This window comes from Scyliorhinus torazame, chromosome 5 (genome assembly GCF_047496885.1).
Source record: "Scyliorhinus torazame isolate Kashiwa2021f chromosome 5, sScyTor2.1, whole genome shotgun sequence".
NCBI classification, from domain to species: Eukaryota; Metazoa; Chordata; class Chondrichthyes; order Carcharhiniformes; family Scyliorhinidae; genus Scyliorhinus; species Scyliorhinus torazame.
Genome location: NC_092711.1, coordinates 275,665,482 through 275,689,320, shown reverse-complemented (window position 1 = coordinate 275,689,320; position 23,839 = coordinate 275,665,482). Strand labels below are relative to the sequence as shown.

General features: G+C 44.5%; 1 protein-coding gene across 3 annotated transcripts in view; it reads left to right on the top strand.

Annotated features, from left to right (window-relative positions):
• Positions 1-10,125, top strand: part of gab3 (GRB2 associated binding protein 3) — a 174,422-nt gene extending 164,297 nt beyond the window's left edge. For all 3 annotated transcript variants that reach the window (XM_072505607.1, XM_072505606.1, XM_072505609.1), the window contains 2 exons: positions 3,100-3,207; positions 3,629-10,125. In XM_072505607.1, the coding sequence (XP_072361708.1) occupies positions 3,100-3,207; positions 3,629-3,769 (249 nt within the window). In that variant the 3' untranslated portion in view covers positions 3,770-10,125. The remainder of the gene's footprint in view (positions 1-3,099; positions 3,208-3,628) is intronic.
• Positions 10,126-23,839: the final 13,714 nt, after the last annotated feature.

Sequence of the window (23,839 nt, the reverse complement as noted above, 5' to 3'; positions counted from 1 at the left end):
ATAGATCCATCATTTCAGCCCGTTTTGACCCACGGATCTGATTTTGTACTATCTCAACTCTCCCAGTCTCTTCTGACCTACATCTGTGACTCTTCTAACATCTTCTGACATTTTCCCTAACCTACTCCTTTTCATCTAGGATGTCCAGTCTCTCTGCACCTCTAAAACCCATGAGGGTGGCTTGGGGGATTCAGATTTTTCCTTGGAGGCCTAATCGGCCCCCAAACACCGCCACCCTCATCCACCCAGCTGAACTTATTCTTACATTGAACTATTTCTCCTCGGACTACACTCATTTCTGCCAAATAATGGGTGTTACTATGGAAACCTACATGTGTCCTACCTCAGCCTGTCTTTTCATGGGAATATCATCATTCCTACATAGGCCTTCTCTTCAACTCTTTTTCTAGTACAGTGATGTTTGTATTGTTGCTGCTTCCTGCTCTTATTCCAAGCTGGAAACATTAATTAACTTTGCATCTGATTACCCTCTCCGTCACCTTCATATCATCTAAAGTCACCTCTTTCACTTCCTTCTTCAACTTCTCTATCTCTGTCTTTCGGGTAGGCTTCCAACCAATATCTACAATCAACCCACCTCTCTCTCACTTTGATTATACTCTGCTTCTTATAAGGACTCTACACCATTCTTCCACTTTCCCCACCTTTGCTGTATCTGCTGTGATAATATCTCCTTCTACATCTGTGCTTTCAATATGTCTTCCTTTTCTCTCTATTTGACAAGGCCCTCAACCATGTCTCACTTCCTCAACACCTGCTCTCCTCCCTCAGCACCTTCCCATGTAAGCACAGGAGATGAAATACCTGCCCTTTCACCTCCTTACGTCCCATCAAACAAGACCCCAACCACTCCTTCCAAGTGATAGACTAATTTACTTGTACAATTCACCACACTTTATTTGCTGTTCTTCTCGCGAATGGGGAAAACAAATGCAGGTTGTACGATCACTTTGCTGAACACCTCCTTTCAGTCTCCAAGCAAGATCCTGTCCTTCCAGTCACTTGACATTTTAATTTTCCATCCCAATCCCACTCTGATCTCTCTGTCCTCGACCTCCTGCACTATTTCAGCAAAATTCAGTGGAAGCACGAGGAACAGCACCTCCCCTTCTAGTTGGGCACTTTACAACCTTCCTGACCCGATGGCTGGAATTTTCCAGACATTCGCTGGTGGCAGGATTATCTGGTCCCACAGACAGTGCACCCCCGCCTGCCGGTTTCCCAGTGTGGTTTAATGGGAGATCCCATTGACAGTGGTGGGAACAGAGAATCCCACTGCCAGCGAATGGAGCACTGCCTCCCGCTGTCAGGAAACATGAGGCTGGGAGGGCGGAGAATCCTGCCCAGTATTTGAATTCAACAATTTCTGATGATATCTACTGCTCCCATTTCTTTTGAACTACAGGTACTGGAAATGATTCTGCTGTTGCTATTTACACCTCCTGTATGCCCACTTTTTGTGTCTTTCCTTGTTGCACTACCATCTCATTTTGCCTTTCAGCTTCATCCCTTTTATCATTGCATCTCTCTTGCCTCCCACCACATTACAGACCTTCTCTTTTGTTCTTTGCTCTCCTCCCACCTTAATTTTGCATCTGTACTTGTTGAAAAACAAGCAAGATCTCGCATTTTAATAGCATCTTTCGATATAACACTGGGCTAGTACGTGGGTGATTCGAGCCCCACAGACCCCGGAGTCCCAATAGAAGTGAATTAACCAATAATTTGTATAAAGTTTGCAGAATCTTTGGCCCCTTGACTGCTCAATAAGTTATAGCCACCAGGTTTTTAAGTTGAACACAATAACTGTTTATTTATAACAGGAACAGAGTTGAAATATGCAATAACAACAATAGAATAATGTCCAGCTAATCTACAACTTACCCCTTTTCCGAACCCACCCCCTAACCAAACACACACAGCGGGGGTGGAGGGGGGTTAAAATAGTAGGAATTAAAAATGAAATGAAAGTTGAGTGCCCTTTCTTCTGACTCCAAGGTCGTTGCAGCAGGCTGTCATCCCAGGATGGTTAGGGATCAAAGCCATCGGCTAGATTACTAATGGGGTTCTTCTGGCAGAAACATGCAGTCAGAATTCCCAAGCTGTAGGATTCCATCTGGGGAGTCACTTTAACTTTAATTAACCTGGGTCTTCACTTAAAGGATCCATTTCAGGCCTGTTTAATCCTTACTTGTTTTCAACTCCATCAGAATGACTAATAGCCTTACTGAGGTAAGAACAGAGTTCCTGATACAAGCTTTAAAAAAAGGGGTTTTAAACAATAGACCCTGTCTGCAGCTAGTGGCTGGCCTGAATTTCTCTGCAGTTCAGTCTAGTTGTGGAGAAAGGTCTTTACTTTGGATATTCAGAAATAATCCATTAGATGAGAGAGAGAGATCAGGGCTGTGACCCTCCAGCTTCTGACCAAAATGAAAGTAAAAGCAAACGCAGTCCACAGAGGAAGGAACATTCCAAGGAAAACCTCGACCAATTGACAGGAGCTTTTGATAAGGCCCGGCCAATCAAAGCAGTCCATTTGCCGACAGCCAAGTCCATCACAATGTGTCATCACTGATCTGCCTTGAATCTACTGATCTGAAATATAAACAGCACTTTGCAACCTGCCTTGCTTGAGGTCATAAGTCAATCCTCAGTTTATCAGCCACTTTAATTAAAGGAGAAATTCATCTTAAAGGCATAGACACAAGAATTGTCCAGAATAGAAAAAACAAGAGACAAATCGGGGTTAAGAGGAGGATCCTTATACCTTGAGGTAGTAAAACGTCCTAAGGCATGTCATAGGAATGTTATCAAATAAAATTTGTTTTCAAAAAGTATTAAATTTATTTTTTCCAGCTCTAACAAAAGGTTGCTGATCTGAAACATAGCTGTTACACTCACCACATGCATGTGCTGTTTTATCTACTGAATATTTCCAACTATTTCATTTCATATTTCCAGCATCTGCAGTATTTTGCTTTTGAATGAATTGACATGAAATACATTAATCCCTCAATTTGATTGATTGATATTCTGCACTGTAAATTCTATGATAATCTATGATATCTTTATCCCCAGGAACGCTCTAGCTCCATATATAATGGCAGCAGCCAGTGGCCCCGAACGTTAAACCTGGACTACCTAGCCTTAGACTTCAATGCAACATCGCCCTCCCCCGTTCAGAAGGTATTTTCTCCTGATTTTGCTTGATTAGATTACATTAATGCAGTTTACCACTTGAAATATATGTAGCAATCATAACTAAGTGAAAGTGCAAATCTGGACTTGTTCTCGCAAATAATAATACGAAAATCTATGCTATATCTCTGAATGTAAAATGCTCATAGTCACAGTAAGAGTAAACATAAGAAAGGAATGATAGAGAAAGATTAAGAGGCAGCGTGTGTGCGAAAATAGGAGTGCAAGAGAAATTGTGAGAGAGAAAGCAAAGAGTGAGAGAATATGAGAGAACATGTATGATGACAAAAAAGAGTGAAATAAAGTAAAAGAAAGAGTTTGAGAGGGAGTAAGAGTGAGAAATGGTTTGAATTAAAGAGTAGATATGTCTCTGCATTTAATCTATAGTTTCATTTGGTCTTATACACAGAAGCCATTCCTTTCATCCATGCTGGAAGAGCGGGTGGACTATGTCCAGGTAGATGAACAGAAGACCCAGGCTTTGCAGAACACTAAACAGGAGTGGACTGATGTGCGGCAATCTTGTAACCTGTCAAAAACGTTAAAGTGACAGATTTTTATTACACCAAAACTTTACCAGCGAGGAAGGAGTAAGATGCAAACTGGACCCCGATATGGGTTCTAGGAATAACCGATTGAAAGACTGGGTTGATTTTTTTTTTATTTAAGAAGAGAACGGACAATGAAAATAGGCAGCTTGAAAATTGCAGACCCTGCCAGAGACACAAAACATATGTTATAAACCACTTTGGTTTCTTTTGAGCAACTTTTGCTTTATACATTGGCAGCAATTCTTTCGATCAAGCACTGTGTCAAAAACAATCAAGAGAAATGCCAAGCTATTTTATTCGCTTTTGAAGCAACCCTTTTTTTTTTAATGCAAATCTATTGTGAAGACCCAAAGGCCAAAATGCAGGACCTGAGGTTAAAAAAAGAGTAAAGGAGAAAAACGTAGTAAAACCAAGGAAAGTAATTATGTGACACCCAGCTTGAATTTTGAAAGCCTGTCGATTATAGGACAAATTAAAGGGTTAAGAAGTTTTGTAATTTTGAAGTAGCAGGAGTGTCTAAGGAATTCCGGATTTAAATGTAGGGAAGCCGGAAACTGTGCAGGTCGATGTTTCTGGAGCTGAGAGAGGAACCAGACAGGGAAGGTGAGAGGAGCATGTCCATGATGGAGTTGACTGCAGGGGGAGTGAGAGACATTTTAAAGGCAAAGTCTTACAGAGGCAGGCATCAACTTTTCCTGAATCCAGAAGTGCAGGTGAGCTGTTAAAAGAGCTTGGCCGTAAGCAGTAAAGCAGTATTGAAGTTTTAAACAAAGAGGAAAAGTTCTCAGCCTTGAGTAAGTATACAGGGTGTAGGCACTGATATTGGTATTTTGAAGAGGTGGTTTTCGCCAAAGACATTGACAGATATGCCAATTTTGTCCTTTGGTGGGACAGTAATCGTTTATAGGCTTAAGATTTATATATTTTTTTTACAATTTTTGAATTTACCTTGCACCCTAAGAGTAGCAAAGACAAATCCCAAATAAATTGAATTGTAAAAGTTTTTGAAAAGTTGTGGTCGAACTGCCGGACAGTTCCACAAGTCCTAATGATGTTATGCCCAATTAATCTTAAGTTTCTAATCAAATAGAAATTTCTAACTCATATTAAGGTTCCTCTTTTTGTTGGAATTATTATTACATTTATTGCACTGGTTTATCAGGTAACTGTTGTTTTCCAAATTGCGCAGAAATGCTTATTCTGGGACAACAAGGAGAAAAAAAAACAGGTATATAATTTAACTCAGGAATAGAAATATCAGTGGTGATAAAGCAAATGTTCGAAACATGAAATGAAAAACACCAGATAATGCTCAAGTGTATGCCAGGTCCAAAATCATCAGAAAAGAGAAAAGACAGATTTGTGTCTTGGATAGAGATCCTTTGTAAGAACAATTAAAGGGCCTACAACCAAAATATTAGTCTCTTACAGATGCTGACAGACACAATGTGTATTTCCAATATTGGATGAGTTGTTACCTCACTGAAACTCATTCTCTTACCATTTTATTGCATTTCTAGAAGCATCAGCAGTCGATTGCAATATTACAGCACATTTCTGAGAGAACAGTGGAAGAGAAGTAGCTCTTCAACCTCACCTTAATGCAGCCTAAACTGGCTTCTACACAATTGCAGTCACATCCCCGACTCTGACTAAATAGCAACCTGAAAATTATTCTGTTCAAATTTATTTTTCAATTCAAAAGAAAATGTGGTCAGGACTTGGTATAATTTGTGGTTGGTGCAGCCCTTGAAAAGTTTGAAAATGGTCTTGTCCATTATTCAGTGGGATCTCCAAATTGATTTGTGAGATGACATTGTTTTGCGACCTTCTCCCTAACATGGCTGCTACCCTGTTGAGCTCTGAATGTTTTTCCCCCACATAGTAAAGGTGAGAAAGATTGTCAGTTTTTTTCTTCCCGTTGATGACACTGATTCTCAGTGAGGTACAGATTCTAAGACCTCAGCTAATTTATTAATTTTCATGTGCTGGACCATGAGTGATAATAGACTATTCAAGCTAGTGGTGGTGGGGGTCACCATCATTTTTGAGACCTATTATATTCTCACTTGCGGTTCATGCATGTACACTATTTCCACTGGGGAGTGATCAAATCCCAAAGACCAACATAGATTTTATCCATCTCCAATGCTAGGGGAACAGGGACTAATTGGAACATCCCATACTAGCTCAACACTGAATAGGAATAGAACATGAGATATATTAGTCTTGAAGGTTTGGCGTCACGTTGAAGAATGTTTTTAATGCATTCGGCCATTGAGGAGGGCGAGTAGTCAAAGATCCTGGGCAGTTTTAATATGCTGCATGTTAACCTGAAACTATTCATATCACAAGTTCAGGGTCAACTCTTTGTTTTAAATTTCCTTCCTGCCAGCTAAGAAAGAGAACAAAAACTGAAGGATAAATATTGCATTTTAAAATGAAGGAGTTCAAGTTTTTGGCAAAAACGTCCTGAACTGTGAACCAAAAAGAAGTCAAAAACAAATTCCTTTTCCAATGTTTCTTCTGCTGCCAAAGATAAAGCCGCCATTCACTGTCACAAACAGCAGCAATAAAAGCACTATTAACAATCATAACCAGAGTAAAGCCATTTGTTGCATTCAAAGAACTTGGATTCGAAACATTACCCTAACTAATGCTCTCCGAGGTGTTGAAATTGCACTGTGCATTATGTATTTACACGTTCAGGTTAAATTCCTCTGATATTTTAATCCATGTTTATTATTGCACAGTGCAATTTCAATCTCTTGCAGATAGGGTCCTATCTACAGTAACTGAAATCAGAGCAAAAATATTCCTGCTTCCCTTTTTGGTCTTGGTTGCGAATAAAAAAAAAAAAGCAGAAAAGCCAAAGATGTATGATTTTTCATGATAAGTGATGCTGATCCCCTGCCCATTCATCTCTCTGGGTCGAATTAACTCACACAAGGAACATTCAGCTGTAATCTTACTTCTAAGCATTCTGTAAGCTTTTCACCTCCTTTTGTCTTATGGCATCTCTCTCTTAACCTTGTTCTAGTGAGGAGGGCAAATAAGCGACAAGCAGTTGCTTCATTTTTGATTTGATTTATTATTGTCACAAGTATTAGTATACAGTAAAAGGTATAGTTTCTTGCATGCTGTACAAACAATGCATACCATACATAGGGGAGGAAGGCGAGACAGCAGAATATAATGTTACAGTTATAGCATGGTGTAGAGAAAAGATCAACTTAATACGAGGTAGGTCCATTCAAATGTCTGATGGCAGTAAGGCGCTAAATCTGTAAGTAATTAAATAAGAACATTGTCAGAGATTTTAAAACAGTTAGAATGAGGTTTTAGAAGCAGAGAACGAGAGTAAAAGATAGAATTAGAGGGAATGCTGTACACAGCTTGCAAGAAGTCACCTCGCTCCGGCGCCATCTTGGAGGGTGACCTTCATATGCTATTGATCGAGTACATTCTCCAATTCTACCACATCATGATTCAGATCACCTACAGTCACTCCATGGAATTAAAAAGAATGACGCTATATGGCATTAATTTCACGAACATTTGATTACAGGTTTTAATTGAGGGCCATTGCCAGGAATGCATTAACCCTTGGGATGCAGGTCTGCACTAGGAATTTACCATATTGAGCTCACTTTACCCAAAGAGAGTGAACGGGGCAAAAATTCTCTGCACAGAAACCAAAAAAAAAAATTATCCTCAATCATTCTGTTTAATTGTTCCAATGTGAGATAGAACATCCCTACCATCTAATAGCATTAAAAAATGAAAAACTGCAAATTGAGGAAACCTGGAACTGTTTCTAGAAATGCACAGTGGGTTGTTCAGCCTCCGTAAGAGAAATGACACTGAGGGTGTGCAGCCTTGTCAACATTTCTTTCTATCTATTAGAATTTCTTTGATGTTACAAAAATGTATTTCCATCTTCATGCCCTTCGGGCAAAGCTTATTAAGAGGCATGGAGAGAGTAAGGTAGGTGGGATTGGGTTACAGATCAGGCATGGCCTAATTGAAAGGCAGAGCAGGTTCAAGGGGCTGAATGGCCTTGTCCTGTAACTAAGATTCTAATTTTAATCTAACTGGTGTAGCAAGAAACAGACAGGATGACTGCCAGCAAACTGTATTAATATCAGCTGGATGATCAACGGATTAATTAAAGCTAAAACCAACGGGATAATTTGTCCATATGAATAGAAATTGCAAGGGTTGAATTCAACAATGGACCTGGGTTCAAACTAAGTCCATTTGATGGTGTGCCGGTTGTATATTGGCTACAGGAGCCTTCCTTGAGAAACTTGCACAGTCTCAGCACCAAGTGAATTTAATGGAAAATAAAATCAGGCGGGGTACAAAATGGGTGACTAATCGTGTCAATTTTACAACATATTGAGTTAAAATTGCCACGGTCATTTCTAATGAAGGATGCAAATCTAAAACATCAGAACCTGTATTTTCTCTTTATCGTGGCTAGTGGACCCGTTTTCTATTTCCCTTGCTTATATTTTTATTTCTAATCACATTCCCTTGTCCGGGGACCAAGAATAGGAGACGGGTAACATTGAATCCCAACTCGGTTGAGCTCCCAGTCAGACAGGCTATAAATGGTGTCTCATAGATATCAGGAGTTTGCCTGCCAAGGATTATAAGTGTTGGAGAGTGGAGCAGCAAGTGACTGCCAGATTGCATAAGTACAGCTGCCTAATGGCATCTTCATGTGAACAGGGATTAGAGAGTAAATGACAATAAGAGGTGCTCAGGGTTGTGGAGGAGTTAACCCACAGATATCAAATGCTGTCAGTAACAGCTGCCCTGAAAATAAAGTCAATGTGAAGTTGAACTGAGTTCTGCGGAAGAAAAGGTCATAAGGTCACAATGTTCAAAAAGATACATTACAAACTATTCGAAAATCTAGGGCTCTCTGTCTCATTTGCTAATCTGCTTTTTAAAAAGAAACTACTGAGCTGTCGCAAGAATAAATTGATGAAATTCAATTTATTCTTGTCATATTGTTTAAACAGAACGTCATGGGCGGCGTCCTCTGGTTTCCCAGATGCGTGTTTTCTGATGGCAGGAGGTGGCGTGCTGTTTGCTGGCAGGGGGATTCTCTGTCCCCGCAGCTGTCAATGGGACTTTCCCGAATGGGATTCTCCGGCCTCCCAACTGCGTGTTTCCCGGCGGCGGGAGGCGGTGCAACGTTCGCTGGTAGCGGGATTCTCTGTCCCCACTTCTGTCAATGGGAATTCCTATTGAAGCCACCCCGTGCAGCCAGACCAGAAAATCCCACCGCCGGTGAATGGCCGACGGATTCCGGCCCCACTGAAGCCACACAGCGCCGCCGGGAAACCCACGGGGATGCGCTGCAGGCGGAACCAGAGAATCCCAACGGCAGAGAATTACAGCCCATATCGTTAATAAAATGCCAACGGAAGGGTTTTTTTTGTATGAAATATGTAACTGAACCATGTACCTTGGAAACAACTCAGAAAATAGATGCAGCTAAGGAAGAGCATTCAATTCAGCCCTATTCACCCATCTCAAAAATGCTAGTTTCTCATCAGAGCATTCAATTGTTTCTTGAATGATTGGAGGTGTCTGTCTCCATAAACCTACTCCATTCCAGGTGTTGATCCCAAATTATGTGAAGGAAGTATGGCACCAGTCGAAAATGTTGCACATTGAACTCATATCCCCACCTCCCCTTGGAATATAGCTCTGAATTGAGCTTTTCTGTACAATTTGGGATGTAATGCTACTGATGTTTCACATTAATGGACTACACAGAGCTTCTCATTTTTAATACAATTGTGCAACAAAGCCATAGTACCTTGGACATAGTACCAAGGTACATAGTTTTGGAGCCTTTTATTGTGTTCAGAAAAGGAAGGTTTGCTTGGGTGGGGGGGATGTGGTGTGTGGGCGGAGAGGGAGCACCTATCTTGTTGTGTTCCAATTTCCCGGGTCAAAAATATTATACAACTTGTAAGAGGTTACTTAAGCCAAAAAAAAACTGATTATGAGATCTCCAAAAACGATCAGTTTTCAGAATAAAGGGATTTGACTGGAATCACCGATCAGGAAGTGAATTGGATTGGGGCTGACTTAGTTCAGAATCTTCCCCTTGTCTGTTCGTCAATTGTAAATGTTTGTACATAAGGATCTGTAAAATATTTGTTAAAATAAACTGTTTGTGTGCTGTGCTAAATATCTCCACACTAGGTTTTAAAAAACGCTTGCATTCTGAAGTTAATGGTATAGGTGCACAATACAACTTCGTTTTGCAAAAGATGAAATGACTGATAAACTATTCTCACGAAGCGGTACAATAAAAAGATAAAGCCTGGCCTCTAGTAATTCCACTGAATTTTAGATGAAAGCAGATGTTAGAAATCAATGTGTTCTGCTCATTGTTCATGGCGGTCATGATTCGGGATCCGCCTGCACTGGTTCCAAATGCAGTCGATAGCAATTAAATTTGTTGTACCCACTTTTTTTTTCTTAACCACCTCATGTCCAGGTGCCCACACATGCCACCTGCTTTGGACACCCCTGATCCATCACATGTGCGGCTCACAATGCCCTCTCTTTGTCCTCATAGGACAAGATAGCCCATAATAAACTGGAAAAGGCCAAGAAAGGAAATGGAGGACCATAGATTCCCTAATTGATAAAGCTCATGTACATATACACCTAGGACCCTCTGCTCCTATACCCTATAAGAATTGTACCCCTTACTTTATATTGGGGGAAATTCTCCGACTGTGTTGGCGAATAGCGGATAAGCCCCTAAATGGGATTTGCGGCAGGCGCCCAACAGTGCGCGATAGTTCCATCCCGCAGTCATAATCTGGTTCATCCCTCATTGGGTGTGACCCAGGTTAGCATATTTAAATAATTAAAATCCTTGACTTCCAGCTTTTTGACCCGCGGTAACGTGCCAGTTACATGCAACACTCACCACATCAGCAAGAAAAGCATCAGCAATCTGCAAAAGCATTTCTTCAACAACGTCAACAGTGGCCCATTTGGATCAATGTCACGCACCAGGTCCCGCAGTGTTTTCTTGCTTCAAATTGTATTGCCTTTTAGATTCATACATCCCCCTGAGCCCGGTGTTCCAGGAGTCAGGAATGCTAGAAAAAATTGTCCTTCTTTCCATCTACAGAAAACGACGGAAACAGCAACAGCAGGCTCTAGACATTTGCAGCCACCAGCAGCAAAAACAACCTGCAGCTGTGAAGTGTTCTCACAACTATCAAGGCCAATTCCTCATTATCAATAACCTTCAACTGTGAAGCTAGAGGTTGCCACAGTCAAAGGGAGTTAAAGTGACCATCAGCATAGAACAGGACAGGCTATGTCCTGGATGAGTTTGACAGGCAGCAGTTGTAATTGTACCCGTTATGGGTCTCCACAATACCTAAAGATGGACAGGACATGGGGCACGGGAGGTCACACAACTTGTGCTCCAGGGCCAACACATACGGAACGCTCTAAACGCCTCCTGATTCATCGACTGGGGGAGGGGAGATTGGCCAGGGGCATGGACACCACATCCCTCCCCCACAGTCCCTCTCCTGGTCACCCCCCCGCCTGCACCCCCCCCCCCCCCCCCCCCCCCAGTCCTGCATACTTGCCTCACTTTGGGGTGTGGGCCTTGGGTTGGCAGTAACAGCGGGTATGGTCCATGGGATGGAGGATAATGACAGCCCGCTCTGCAATGAGCACTGGTGCTCTGCATCACTTGACAACATCTGACTCCTGCCCAAGGTAGCACTTTCCACCGTCCTCCTGTGTGATCCCTGCATGCGAGCTGGCCATTCCAGCACACTGTCCCATCGATCCACTGGGGTGGAGGAGATGGGGACGGTGGGAGGGAGGGGTGTGTAGGGTGCCGGAGTGGTGAGCGCTGGCTGAACTACGGTCCCTAAGCCAAGCCCATCCCAATGTCCATCCATTCCTCCTCCCCTGGCGCCCCTCTGCAGCCAGCCCAGAGAAGCGCACCCCTCACATCCTTCTGACAGAGCACTGTGGCAGGTTGAAGCATTGTGCACTGGTGTTTAATCTGAAAACATATACAGAGTCGTGCTCTAGCCCCTATCAATAAATTGTGCCCTGCACTCATACCAACTTAATTGGTGTCTACTTTTCTGGCCTTAGGGGCCCTAACGCTATGTCTAGGTGGACCCCCAAATGGTACATGAGTGGAGGCGGCCTGTGGTGATTCCTGCCCTGCGACCTGGAACCCCTTTCACGGCCATCTTCTGGGGCAACTTGGCCTGGATGGGCCCGGTTGCTGCCCAGGTGTCCCAGGTGGTGTGATACCGCCCTGTTGTACCTGCTCTCCACCAAATGTGTCAGGGACAGGAAGAGGAGGGGGAGGAGTCTGAGTTGCTGCAGGATTCTGACACCTCCCCTGCATGAGCCACCAGCACGGGCCCCATCATCTCCTCCTACCTCGGGGCGTCCAATAGCCCTGGGCTACTCCTTGGGACAGGGGTACAAGCAGAACCCCTGAGGCTTCCCTGCCACCTGCCGCTGCCAGTCCTGGATGCTTGCGGCCATGTAGCACAGGGAGTGGACCACCTCGGTCTGGGACTGCGTCAAGTCATGCTGTGATTGCGGCAACACCTTCTGGGTTTGGTCCACATTAATGACTGCGGCACCTTCCTCTGTGTCTGCGCCACATCGGCCAGTGCCTCGGCAATGCCGCCGCCGCTCTCAGCCATGGCCTGATGTGACTGTTCATGCTCAGGAGTGCCGCTGTAATATCCAGGTGGCTCTGGCACATGGCTGCCTGTGAGAGGGCAGCTCTGTCCTGGGCCTTGGCCACCGCCTGCACAGATTGTCCTAGGCCTTGGACACGCTGATCCATGGCCGAAACCCTCGTCCCCAAGGCCTCCACCGCAGATGCCACCCGTGTGGTGTGGGCCTGGGTGGCATGCATGGCCGGCACCACCTTCTTATCCTGCACGCAGTTGGACTCCTCCACCTCCACCTGTAGGACTCCTCCACCTGCGCCTGTAGGTGCTGGATGCTCGCCGTCAACCACTTATGTAAACCTGGCTCTGCGACTGTATCTCCACGATTGCTGGGACTGTCCCTTCCAGAAGCCCCCAAAAAATCAACAATGACATCACAGGAAAGCGGTAAGCTGATTGGTTGGTGAGTAACTATGTGAGTAAAATAGGGACTGTGCATAAATAGCTGTAACTAAAAGAATTGAAAAAGATAACAGCTAGGGAACCAAGCTTAAAGAATAAAGTGAGTGATTTATAGTAGAAATCTAGTGCTAGGAAGTATATAGTTAACTGTAACTTATTTTAATTCAGTAAGTATTTATTTTAAAATTAATTTATTAATTATTTCTAGAAATGGCAGTTAGAAGGGTAAATTGCTTCACTTGTGAGATGTGGGAGGTCCCTAAAGCTTCCTGCACTCTGGACAACTACATCTGCAGGGAGTGCACCCAATTTTAGCTCTTCACAATCCGCATGGATCGGTTGGAGCAGCGGTTGGATGCACTTAGGAGCATACAGGTGGCGGAAAGCGTCAAGGATGGGCGTTTTAGAGACGTCGTTACACTCGAGGTGTAGGAAGATAGATGGTGACCGCTAAAAGGGGCAGGCAGCCAGTGAAGGAATCCCTTGAGACTGCCCCCCCTCTCTAACAAGTACATTGTTTTCGATACTGTTGGGGGAATGGCCTATCAGGGGAAAACAGCAGCAGCAGCCAGAGCAGTGGCACCACGGCTGGATCTGTTGTTAAGCAGAAAGCGCAGAAGAGCAATAGTTATAAGGGACTCTATAGTTAGAGGCAGAGATAGGAGCTCTGTGGGCTTAAAAGACACTCCAGGATGGTATGTTGCCTCCCTGGTGCCACGATCCAGGATGGTTCTGAATGGGCAGTGGACATTCCGAAGGGGGAGGGTGAACAGCCAGAGGTCGTGGTACATATTAGTACTAATGACAAAGGCAGGAACAGTGACAAGGTCCTGCAGCAGAAGTTCAGGGAGTTAGGTTGAAAGTTAAAAAACTGGACCTCCAGGGTTGTAATCTCAGGATTGCTCCCTGTGGCACATGCCAGTGAGAGGATAGTACAGCTAAACAAGTGGCTAAACTGCTGGTGTACGAGGGAGGGTTTCAGATATCTGAATCATTGAGATCTCCGGGGCATGTGGGACCTGTGCAAGAAGGATGGGTTGCATCTATACTGGAGGGGCATAAATATCCAGGCCGCGAGGTTTGCTAGTGTCACATGGGAGGGTTTAAACTAGTGTGGCGGGGGGAGGGGAGGGGGGGGGGGGTAGAAACGGAACATTAGGTCAGAAAGTGAAATAACTGAGGGGTAACTAGAGAATAGGGCCAGTAAGACTCAGAGGAAGAGCAGGCAGGGAGATGTTACTGAACACAGCAGAACTGGTGGACAGAAGTGCATTTGTTTCAATGCAAGAAGTACAATAGGTAAGGCAGATGAACTTAAGAGCTTGGATTAGTTCTTGAAAGTATGATGTTGTTGCCATCACAGAGACTTGGCTGAGGGAGGGACAGGATCGGCAGCTAAACATTCCAGGATTTTGATGTTTCAGGCAGGACAGAGGGGATGTAAAAGAGGTGGGGGTGTTGGACTACTAGTTGAGGAGATTATCACCTCAAGAGGGCTAATGCAGCGAGGCAATATGGGTAGAGCTCAGAAAAAGGAAGAGTGCTGTCACAATGTTGGGGGCTTACCACAGACTTCCCAAAAGCCAGCGGGAGATAGAGTTGCAGATATGTAGGCAGATTTTGGAAAGGTGTAAAAGCTGCAGATTGTTGTGGTGGATGATTTTAACTTCCCCTATATTGACTGTGTCTAGGGGCTTCGATGCAGCAGAGTTTGTACGGAGCATCCAAGAGGGCTTCTTTAAACAATATGTAAATAGTCCAACTATGGAAGGGGCTGTACTGGACATGGTATTGGGAAAGAGCCCGGCCAGGTGGTTGAAGTTTCAATAGGTGAGCATTTTGGGAATAGTGACCATAATTCAGCAAGCTTTAAGATAAGAGTAGTCCTTGGGTGAAGGTGCTAAATTGGGGGAAGGCTAATTATAACGATATTAGGCAGGAACTGAAAAATCTAGATTAGGGGTGGATGTTTGTAAATAAATCAACATCTGGCATGTGGGAGGCTTTCAAATGTCAGTTGATAGGAATTCAGGACCGAGATGTTCCTGTGAGGAAGAAGGATTTGGTGGGTGATGTCTGGGTTACATTGAGATCAAAAAGGAGTAGGTATTGGGCGTCTTCAAAAACGTTAAGGATAACCTCACACTTATCCACTTCCTTGCCTGACCTCCACCCGGATACTGCCTTTTCCTCTGGCCTGCCGACCATATCCAGGGCCTGCTGCTCTGCCACGGTGAGGGGCTGCAGGTCCAGTGGACCCCCTCCAGTCTTTTCCCACTCCCGGCAGTTATGGCCGGCCTTCTCCTGGGTGGGGGTGGGGGGGGACAGAAAACGCACAGTGTTAGACAGTCTGATGCATGCAGCCCAGGGTGTGGGTAGCTGGTGGCTCTAGCAGGCAGGGCACCTGGCGGCTGGTATGAGTGCCGGCAAGTGGTGCAGGGTGAGGATTTATACGCCCTCCAGGTAAGGGAGGTGGGGGCGGTGGGTAATGGGTGGGTTTGGCGGGGGTTGGTTCCAGGGACACAGTGCTGCCTACTCACCCTGGGCGCCCTGAGGAGGCTGTGCAGTTTCTTACGGTACTGCTGGCCAGTCTGGACGATGTTGCTGATGGCGTTGACAGCCTCTGCCACCTGCGTCCAGGCATGGTGAACGGCAACGGCTGGTGGCCTCCGTCCCAGGCCGGGGTACAGGGCCGCCCGACACTTCTCACGAGCTCACCGTCCATGAAACGGGGTGCTGCGCCTTCGCTGCCATCTTGATGTCTGGGATGGGGGGTGAAGTGTGCATATGCGCCTGCAGCTTGTCGGCCTCCTAAGTGTCAATCGTGAATCTGGCGAATCCCGCATTGTTTCCCATTGGAATTGATTGTATTCCACGTCCAGGCACGGCACCAGTTTTACTGTCGTAGAAGTCCACGAATCCTGCCCCAGCGTCAACACTTAGTCACAGGAACAGAGAATCTGGCTGTGTATGTTTTCAAGAAGCAGTTAGATATGGCACTTAGGACGAAGGAGATCAAAAGACATGGGGCGAAAGCAGGATTAGGTTAATGAGTTGGATGGTCAGCCATTATCATAATGAATGGCAGAGCAGGCTCAAAGGGCCGAATGGCCTACTTCTGCTCCTATTTTCTATGTTTCTATGTTTCACGATTTTAAAAAGGTGAACTCAACGACACCCACGTGATTTCTCGATGGGGACGGGTTAATTCCTGGGAGGCTGTTGCAATTGACTTCTATCTCGCTAATGAGATGGAAATGAAAGCAAATGAGGGTTAATAACATGCTCACCAGATTTGGGCATGATCCGGAACTCGCCGTCAGGAGTCGGTGGTTAGATAGCAAACTGATTTGCGGCCATCACAAATCTCGATTTTGGCCTTTCCCGCTATTTAACCGGAGCAGCCAGATCCGTGCAGGGCGCAAAGCGGTAGTTGAGTCATGTTTTCGGAAATTTTCCCCCATTGTCTCTCCATATTTTCCCTACCAAAATGTATCACCTCACACTTCTCCACATTGAACTTCATCTGCCACTCCACCAAAATGTCCTTTTGAATTTCTACACTGTCCTCTTCACAGTTTACAATTCTGCCAGTTATGTTCATTTGCAAACTTTGAAATTGTTCCCTGCACACCAAGATCTAGGTTATTACATTTGACATAAAAATATATGAACTAGGAGCAGGAGTAGGCAATTCAGCCCCTCAAGTTTGCTCCACCATTCAATCCAATCATGGATAATCTCATCTGGGCCTCATCTCTATCTTCCTGCCTGCTCCCCATTACCCTTCATCCGGCTACTAATTAAAAATCTATCTCCTCAATTTTTTTTAGTGCCCCGCCGTCCACTGTGCTCTAGGGTAAAGAATTTCACAGAATCACGACCCTTTGAGTGAAGTAATCCCTCCTCCTTTCTGTTATAAATCTGCTACCCCTCAGCCTAAACTATGGCCTCTTGTTCTCGAATGTCCAGCAAGGAGAAACATCTAGTTTATATCTACCCTGTCAACCCCCTTTATCATCTTATATACCTCAATGAGATTGCCTCTCATTCTTCTAAACACCAGCGAGTATAGGCTTCAACTGTTTAATCTCTCTTCATAAGCCAAGTCCTTCACCCCTGGAATCAATCTACTGAACCTTCTCTAAACTCCACCTAATGTATTTACATTCGGGGCAACATGGTAGAACAGTGATTAGCACAGTTGCTTCACAGCTCTAGGGTCCCAGGTTAGATTCCCGGCTTGGGTCACTTTCTGTGTGGAGTCTACATGTTCTCCATGTCTGCACGGGTTTCCTCCAGGTGTTCCAGTTTCCTCCCAAATTCGAAAGATGTGCAGGTTAGGTGGATTGGCTATGCTAAATTGCCCTTAGTGTCCAAAAAAAGGTTGGGTTGGGTAACTGGGTTACGGGGATAGGGTGGAGGTGTGGGCTTGGGTAGGGTGTTCTTTCCAAGGGCTCGATGGGCTGAATGGATCCTTCTGCACTGTAAATTCTATGAAATCCTTCCTCAAATACAAGGACCAAAACTGTGCTCAATGCTCTAGATGTGGTCTCACCAATGCCCTATATAGTTGCAACAGAACTTCCTTACATTTATACTCTATTCCATTAGCAATGAATGGCAAAATTCCATTTGCCTTCTTTATTATCTACTGGACCTGCATACTTACTTTCTACGATTCATGCACAAGGGCACCCAGATCCCTCTGCACCGAAGCATTTTAAAAGTTTCTCTCCATTTAGATAAGAAGTTGTCTTTTCATTTCTCCGACCAAAATGGATATCCTCACACTTGTCCACGTTAGTTCCATCTGCCAAATTTTGGCCCACTCACCTAATCGATCCATATCCATTTATAAATTTCTTAATAATTCATTTCAACTTGCTTTCCCATCTATTTCAAAGTCATCTATAAATTTGGTTATAGTAGATTCTATCCCTATGTCCAAGTCATTAATATAGATTGTAAATAATTGGGATCCGAGGACCGAAACCTGTGGCACACCACTAGTTGCACCTAGCCAATCAAAAATCCATTTATCCCCACTCTTTGCTTCCTGTTGGTTATCTATCCAAACTAATATATTACCCCCAACACCATGAGACCTTATTAAATCCCTTCTGGAAGTCCAGATACACTATGGCCGGAATTTTCAGGTTATTCACACCAGTGGAATCTTCTGGTATCATCGAGAGCGCAACCCTGCCACTGGTTTCCCAGCAACAAGGGGCGCACTCAACATAAAACTGCTTTGACAACAACAGGACCAGAAGATCCTGCAGCCAACCAATAGTGGTGTCTAAGGGAATCAAGGGATATGAGAGCAGGTGGAAAAGTGGAGCTGAAACCCAAGGTCAGCCATGTTTGAACTGAATAGCGCAGCAGGCCCAATGGGCTTTATGGTCTACCACAGCTTCTATTGCTTGTATTCTTGTCTGGGATGCTCCATTCTCCGCCACTGAGGTTGGACGGAGAATGGCGCATTGGCCAAAAAACAGGATCATGCCAAGTGGCAAACTTCTTCTCAGTCTCCACTTCTGCACCACCGCCTGTGGTGGGCTACCCCCTGCATGGAGTGAGTCACTTGAGTTTTCTTACAAGGAAGTCAAGTATTTTAACTGGTGGACAGTTTCAGAAAATTATATACTGCATGCAGTCCATGTTTAAAATTATGAATAGGACATGCCTTCACCGGGCATTAAAATATTATAAAAAGATTTTTGGGAATTTTTCTATCGCTTTGGCACTTGCAAATATTGGTGCACCTTTTAAAGTAGCCCTGTATTTGAGATAATATTTGATGTTAGCATCAAATCGCCAAAATCAGGATCAAAAGATGGCTGGATGCCACATGAGGCATGTCAGAAATTCATTGATAAACATGCAGGGTAGTTGGATGCAGATAATCTTTGGCATAGGAACGTGGTCAGGTTTATTTGTTGCTCACCATGCTTTGTAACTACTTGACTAGTAGGGCAGCACGGTAGCATTGTGGATAGCACAATTGCTTCACAGCCCCAGGGTCCCAGGTTCGATTCTGGCTTGGGTCACTGTCTGTGCGGAGTATGCACATCCTCCCCGTATGTGCGTGGGTTTCCTCCGGGTGCTCCGGTTTCCTCGCACAGTCCAAAGATGTGCAGGTTAGGTGGATTGGTCATGCTACAATTGTCCTTAGTGTTCAAAATTTCCCTTAGTGTTGGGTGGGGTTACTGGGTAATGGGGATAGGGTGGGGGTGTTGACCTTGGGTAGGGTGCTCTTTCCAAGAGCCGGTGCAGTCTCGATGGGCCGAATGGCCTCCTTCTGCACTATAAATTCGATGCCTGTGTTTTAAATGAGTACCTGAAGCAGTGCCATCATTTTCAGCACCCATATTAACATTTATTCCCTTTCATGTGAGCTTATGGTTCATTCAGTAACAACAGCCTGGAGAGAAAAGGGTTAACTCTAATACTAACTATTGAGCATGTGCATAAGGAACTATCTCATGGTGACACCACTCACTGAGAGATATGAGTGAGAAGCATCTAAGAAAGGAGCAGTAGATATCTGGATAAAAGCAAATTACTGCGGATGCTGGAATCTGAAACGAAAGAGAAAATGCTGGAAAATCTCAGCAGGTCTGGCAGTAAAAGAGCTAACGTTTCGAGTCCGATGACTCTTTGTCAAAGCTTTCTCTTTCCTAGCTGTAGATATCTGCTGGTGTTCTAGAACTTTCGATATAGCTGGTTGTGTAAATAAGAAGAGTTTTGAAGGAAAGTCCTTTGACTCCAGCCACATCTCTTTCAGAGTAAGAAAACCAAAGTCTCCTGTGATAACCCAACAATAACAGATGGTGGCAGCAGTAACTACACCCTCAGAGTAACAATAAGAAATTACCCAAATAGAAGCCCCGCAGCAGCAGAAAGCAACGGGTGACGGACTTGAAAGCCAACACAGCAACCACACCGGATAAGGAAAACAGAGACTGCTCAGCAACTAGCAAGGCAAACTACACAAGAAACGGCAATCTCAAGCCAGCATAAGCAATATCTTTTACCGCGGCCAGAATTGTTCTAAAGTGTAGAAGGCCCCATACAGGCTGTGGGATAGCAAAGCTAGTGAAGGTGTTTCACCCGGTACCGTAATGCTTTAAGTACTGTGAGTAAAAGTGAAAAAGCTCAGGTTGGCACTTTGTTATCTACTCTCGGTCGCATCGCAGATGATGTACTGGCCAGACAACGAATGAGTGAAGAAACAGCCTCCTACAGAATGTAATTGGAGCCTTTAACTCATAGTTTAGTCTCCGTCGAAACATTGTAATAGACAGTGTAATGATATGTATATAGTCAGTACCGTGAAGGGTTAATAATTGCATCTATGTGTAAATCAAACATTAGAGGGCGTTATTAATTCACTATATAAGACAGTCTCTTTAGGAATTCTGGGAGAAGCTGAGAGGAGAAGCTGAAGAGAACATGGAGAGCAGAGTGAAAGTTGAATCATAGAATTTACAGTGCAGAAGGAGGCCATTCAGCCCATCGAGTCTGCACCGGCTCTTGGAAAGAGCACCCTACCCAAGGTCAACACCTCCACCCTATCAGCATTACCCAGTAACCCCACCCAACACTCAGGACAATTTTGGACACCAAGGGCAATTTATCATGGCCAATCCACCTAACTTGCACATCTTTGGACTGTGGGAGGAAACCGGAGCATCCGGAGGAAACCCACGCACACACGGGGAGGATGTGCAGACTCCGCACAGACAGTGATCCAAGCCGGAATCGAACATGGGACCCTGGAGCTGTGAAGCAATTGTGCTATCCACAATGCTACCGTGCTGCCTTAATAGCATGAGGTCAAGTCATAGTGTAGTTTAGTAGTTAGGTAGAATATTGAATACTGTAGTACAGATTCAAGATCATTTGCTTATTATTTATAACTCAGTAGAACGTGCAAACTTCATTTAATTAATAATGTAATAAATTAGTTTTGATTCAATCTTTTGGTTGGTATATTCTTTGTCAATACTACATCAGGCTATCCTGGAGGAAAAGGCAAAGAATACAACATATTACCAGTCATGGTAATATAACAGACAGGGCAAAATGTAATCAGTGCTATCAAGAACAGAGCGAAGGAATCAATTCATTCACCATTCTCTACCATTTGGCTGACAAATGTGAATATAGAATATTAAAAGACAACTTGGATCAGCCATAGAATGGTCGTAGGTGTTTTAGATGAAAACGTTTCTGCCCTTTTCGAATCTCAGGAAGATTTTGCACAGAGTAAAACTGTACAACTGACGAGGCAGGCCGAACTGTAGAGGCAGAATAAAGTCTTTGTAAGAACTACGAGGGAAATCCTGCAGAACAGCCTGATGAAGTTTGTGGGCTGCAAAGCTGAAAGTACCTCGGAGCAGCAACAAGGGGGTGCACTGAAAAGGCAACAACTATCATTTTCCAATGTCTCTGCCGTGCAGGAAGAAGGTCCATCGATGTGAAGACTGCCCCGCCCCAATTGCACAGTGCTATGGATGAGGCAAGATGGGTCATTTTAAAAGTGGCTCATTAAAGAAAGCTTGAGTTTACAAAACAGAAGGAAAAACCTGCTAAATGAAGCTCTATCCAAGAGATACAGTCAACCGATAATGAGGAAATCACTTTCCCAGAAGAAATAAAAGAAAACAAAAGCCAATAGTGGGGTCCTCACATTGAAGTCAATGGATATCCTATCGAACTCAAATTTGACACAGGAATTGGAGTCTCTGTTTTATCTGTTCAATGGCTGCAAAAACTTACTCTGCAACCTTCATCAATTCAACTCCCGAGGTCTAGGAGGAATCAAGCTAAATGTTAAAGGTCAGCTTAATGTAACACTCAAGTACAAAGATAAAAAAAATCTGAGACACTATGGGTGGGATTGTCTGGCCCTCCAGCCTTAGTGGTGGGTGGAGGCGCACCATTCACTGGTGGCAGGATTCTCTGCTCCCGCCGCTCTCAATGGGATTTCCCCATTGGAAACCCGCAGGCAGGGGTGTGCTGCTGGCGGGACCAGATATTCCTGTCCCCAGCAAACATCAGGAAAATTCTGGCCCATATATGTTATTCAGAATCAGGATTGTTCTTTGTTGAGCAGGGAAGCTGCACTGGTCTGAACCAAATGCTTAAAGTTGGTGAAGTCAACGAACATGAACGAGACACCAAATTTAGCAGAGCATTTCCGAAACTCTTCAGACGCTTGGGAAAATTGAAAACTGGGCACCACATCATGCGCAAGACATATGCAAAGCCCATTTGAATATTTACACAGGAAGATCCCACACCCACTTCTGAAACGGGTTGAGAGTGAGATAGAGATGACGGGCTGGATTCTCCATGTTTGGGACTAAGTCGCAACACTGTCGTGAAAACGGTGGTCTTTTATGCCTGGAGAACTGGCGTCAAAAGGCCACAGATTCACCGTTTTGCTGGGGGCTAACAGGCAGCCATCATAGAGCTCGCAACTCTATCTGCCAATATGGCCCCTAGCCCCGAATGAAGACTCCACGCCTGCCTATCCACAGTCCCCTGACTGTGGCGGCCCCGGACTGAGTCCGCAGCCACCACGCGAGGACCCCGGACGGTGGGATCATGGGAGACCCACGCCGTCGGGAATTCGGCCGGTCGGGGAAGACGCATCGCGGGGCGAGCCTCAGGCAATTGCCTGAGGCGGTGGATACTCGGCGCGGCGTACTCCACGAATACGCCGGTTTTCAGGGGCAGAAAATTTAAGAAACGGTGCTGCCCCCGAATTCGGCGCCAAAACGGATTCTCCGCCCCATCGCCGAACGTGATTTCTGAATCGAGGAGCGGAGAATCCAGCCTGATGTTTCAACAAGGGGTCATTTTGCCAGTCACTAAATCAAACAGATGGATACCTGGTATCGTAGTAGTTCCAAACCCGTAGTTCTATTCAAATCTGCATTGGCCTGACACAACCAAACAAGGTGGCGGAAGATGAAATATATTCACTGGCATTGGTAGATGAAAACCTAGCCAAATTCATGAAGGGAACAATCTTCACAAGCCCGATGCAAACAATGGATTCTGGCAGTTACCGCAGGATTATGACTTAAAATTCTGAACCACCTTCATAACATCTTTATTGTTACTGTTTCAACTGTTTGCCTATTGGCCTCATGTCTGCACCTGAAGCTTTCCAAAGGATGGTGTCCAACATATTAGTGAGCATAGAAGGTGACCTATGGCACATGGACGATATTTTAACCCATGGCTCAACAAAGGAAGAACATGACAAAAAGGTAAGGAGAAGTCTTAAGAATGCACAAGGTGCTGGCTTGACATTCAACGAGAAGAATGAATTTTCCAAACCCACGACAAAATTCCTGGGCCATAATTATACAGGCAGCAGGAATTATTGCAGTTCTACAGGAGCCCAATGACATAAAAGAATTCCTGCAGCCCAGGAGTATCATCAGATTACAAAGGTTTATGGGTATGGTGAAGCAAATAGGAAACTTTCTACTTCACTTAGCTCTAGTAAATGAACCTCGAAGACAAGACATATTTGTGCCAAGTCTAGGCATGGTGCTGGATGGAGCATCAGCAGCAATCATTTGAAAAGATCAAAACAATGTGAACATCTTCAGAGATCCTGGCTCATTATGATCCCGAACTTCCAACTAATGTAGCGGTGGATACATCGGCAACAGGACTGGGAGCAGTGCTATTCTAGGTCCAGAGCTAAAGGGACAAGAAAACCTCTCTGTCATGTATCAAGTCTTTAACTGAGACCAAACAGCATTCTGCTGACATAGAAAAAGAACAGTAAGAAGTCTTACAACACCAGGTTAAAGTCCAACAGGTTTGTTTCGAATCACTAGCTTTCGGAGCGCTGCTCCTTCA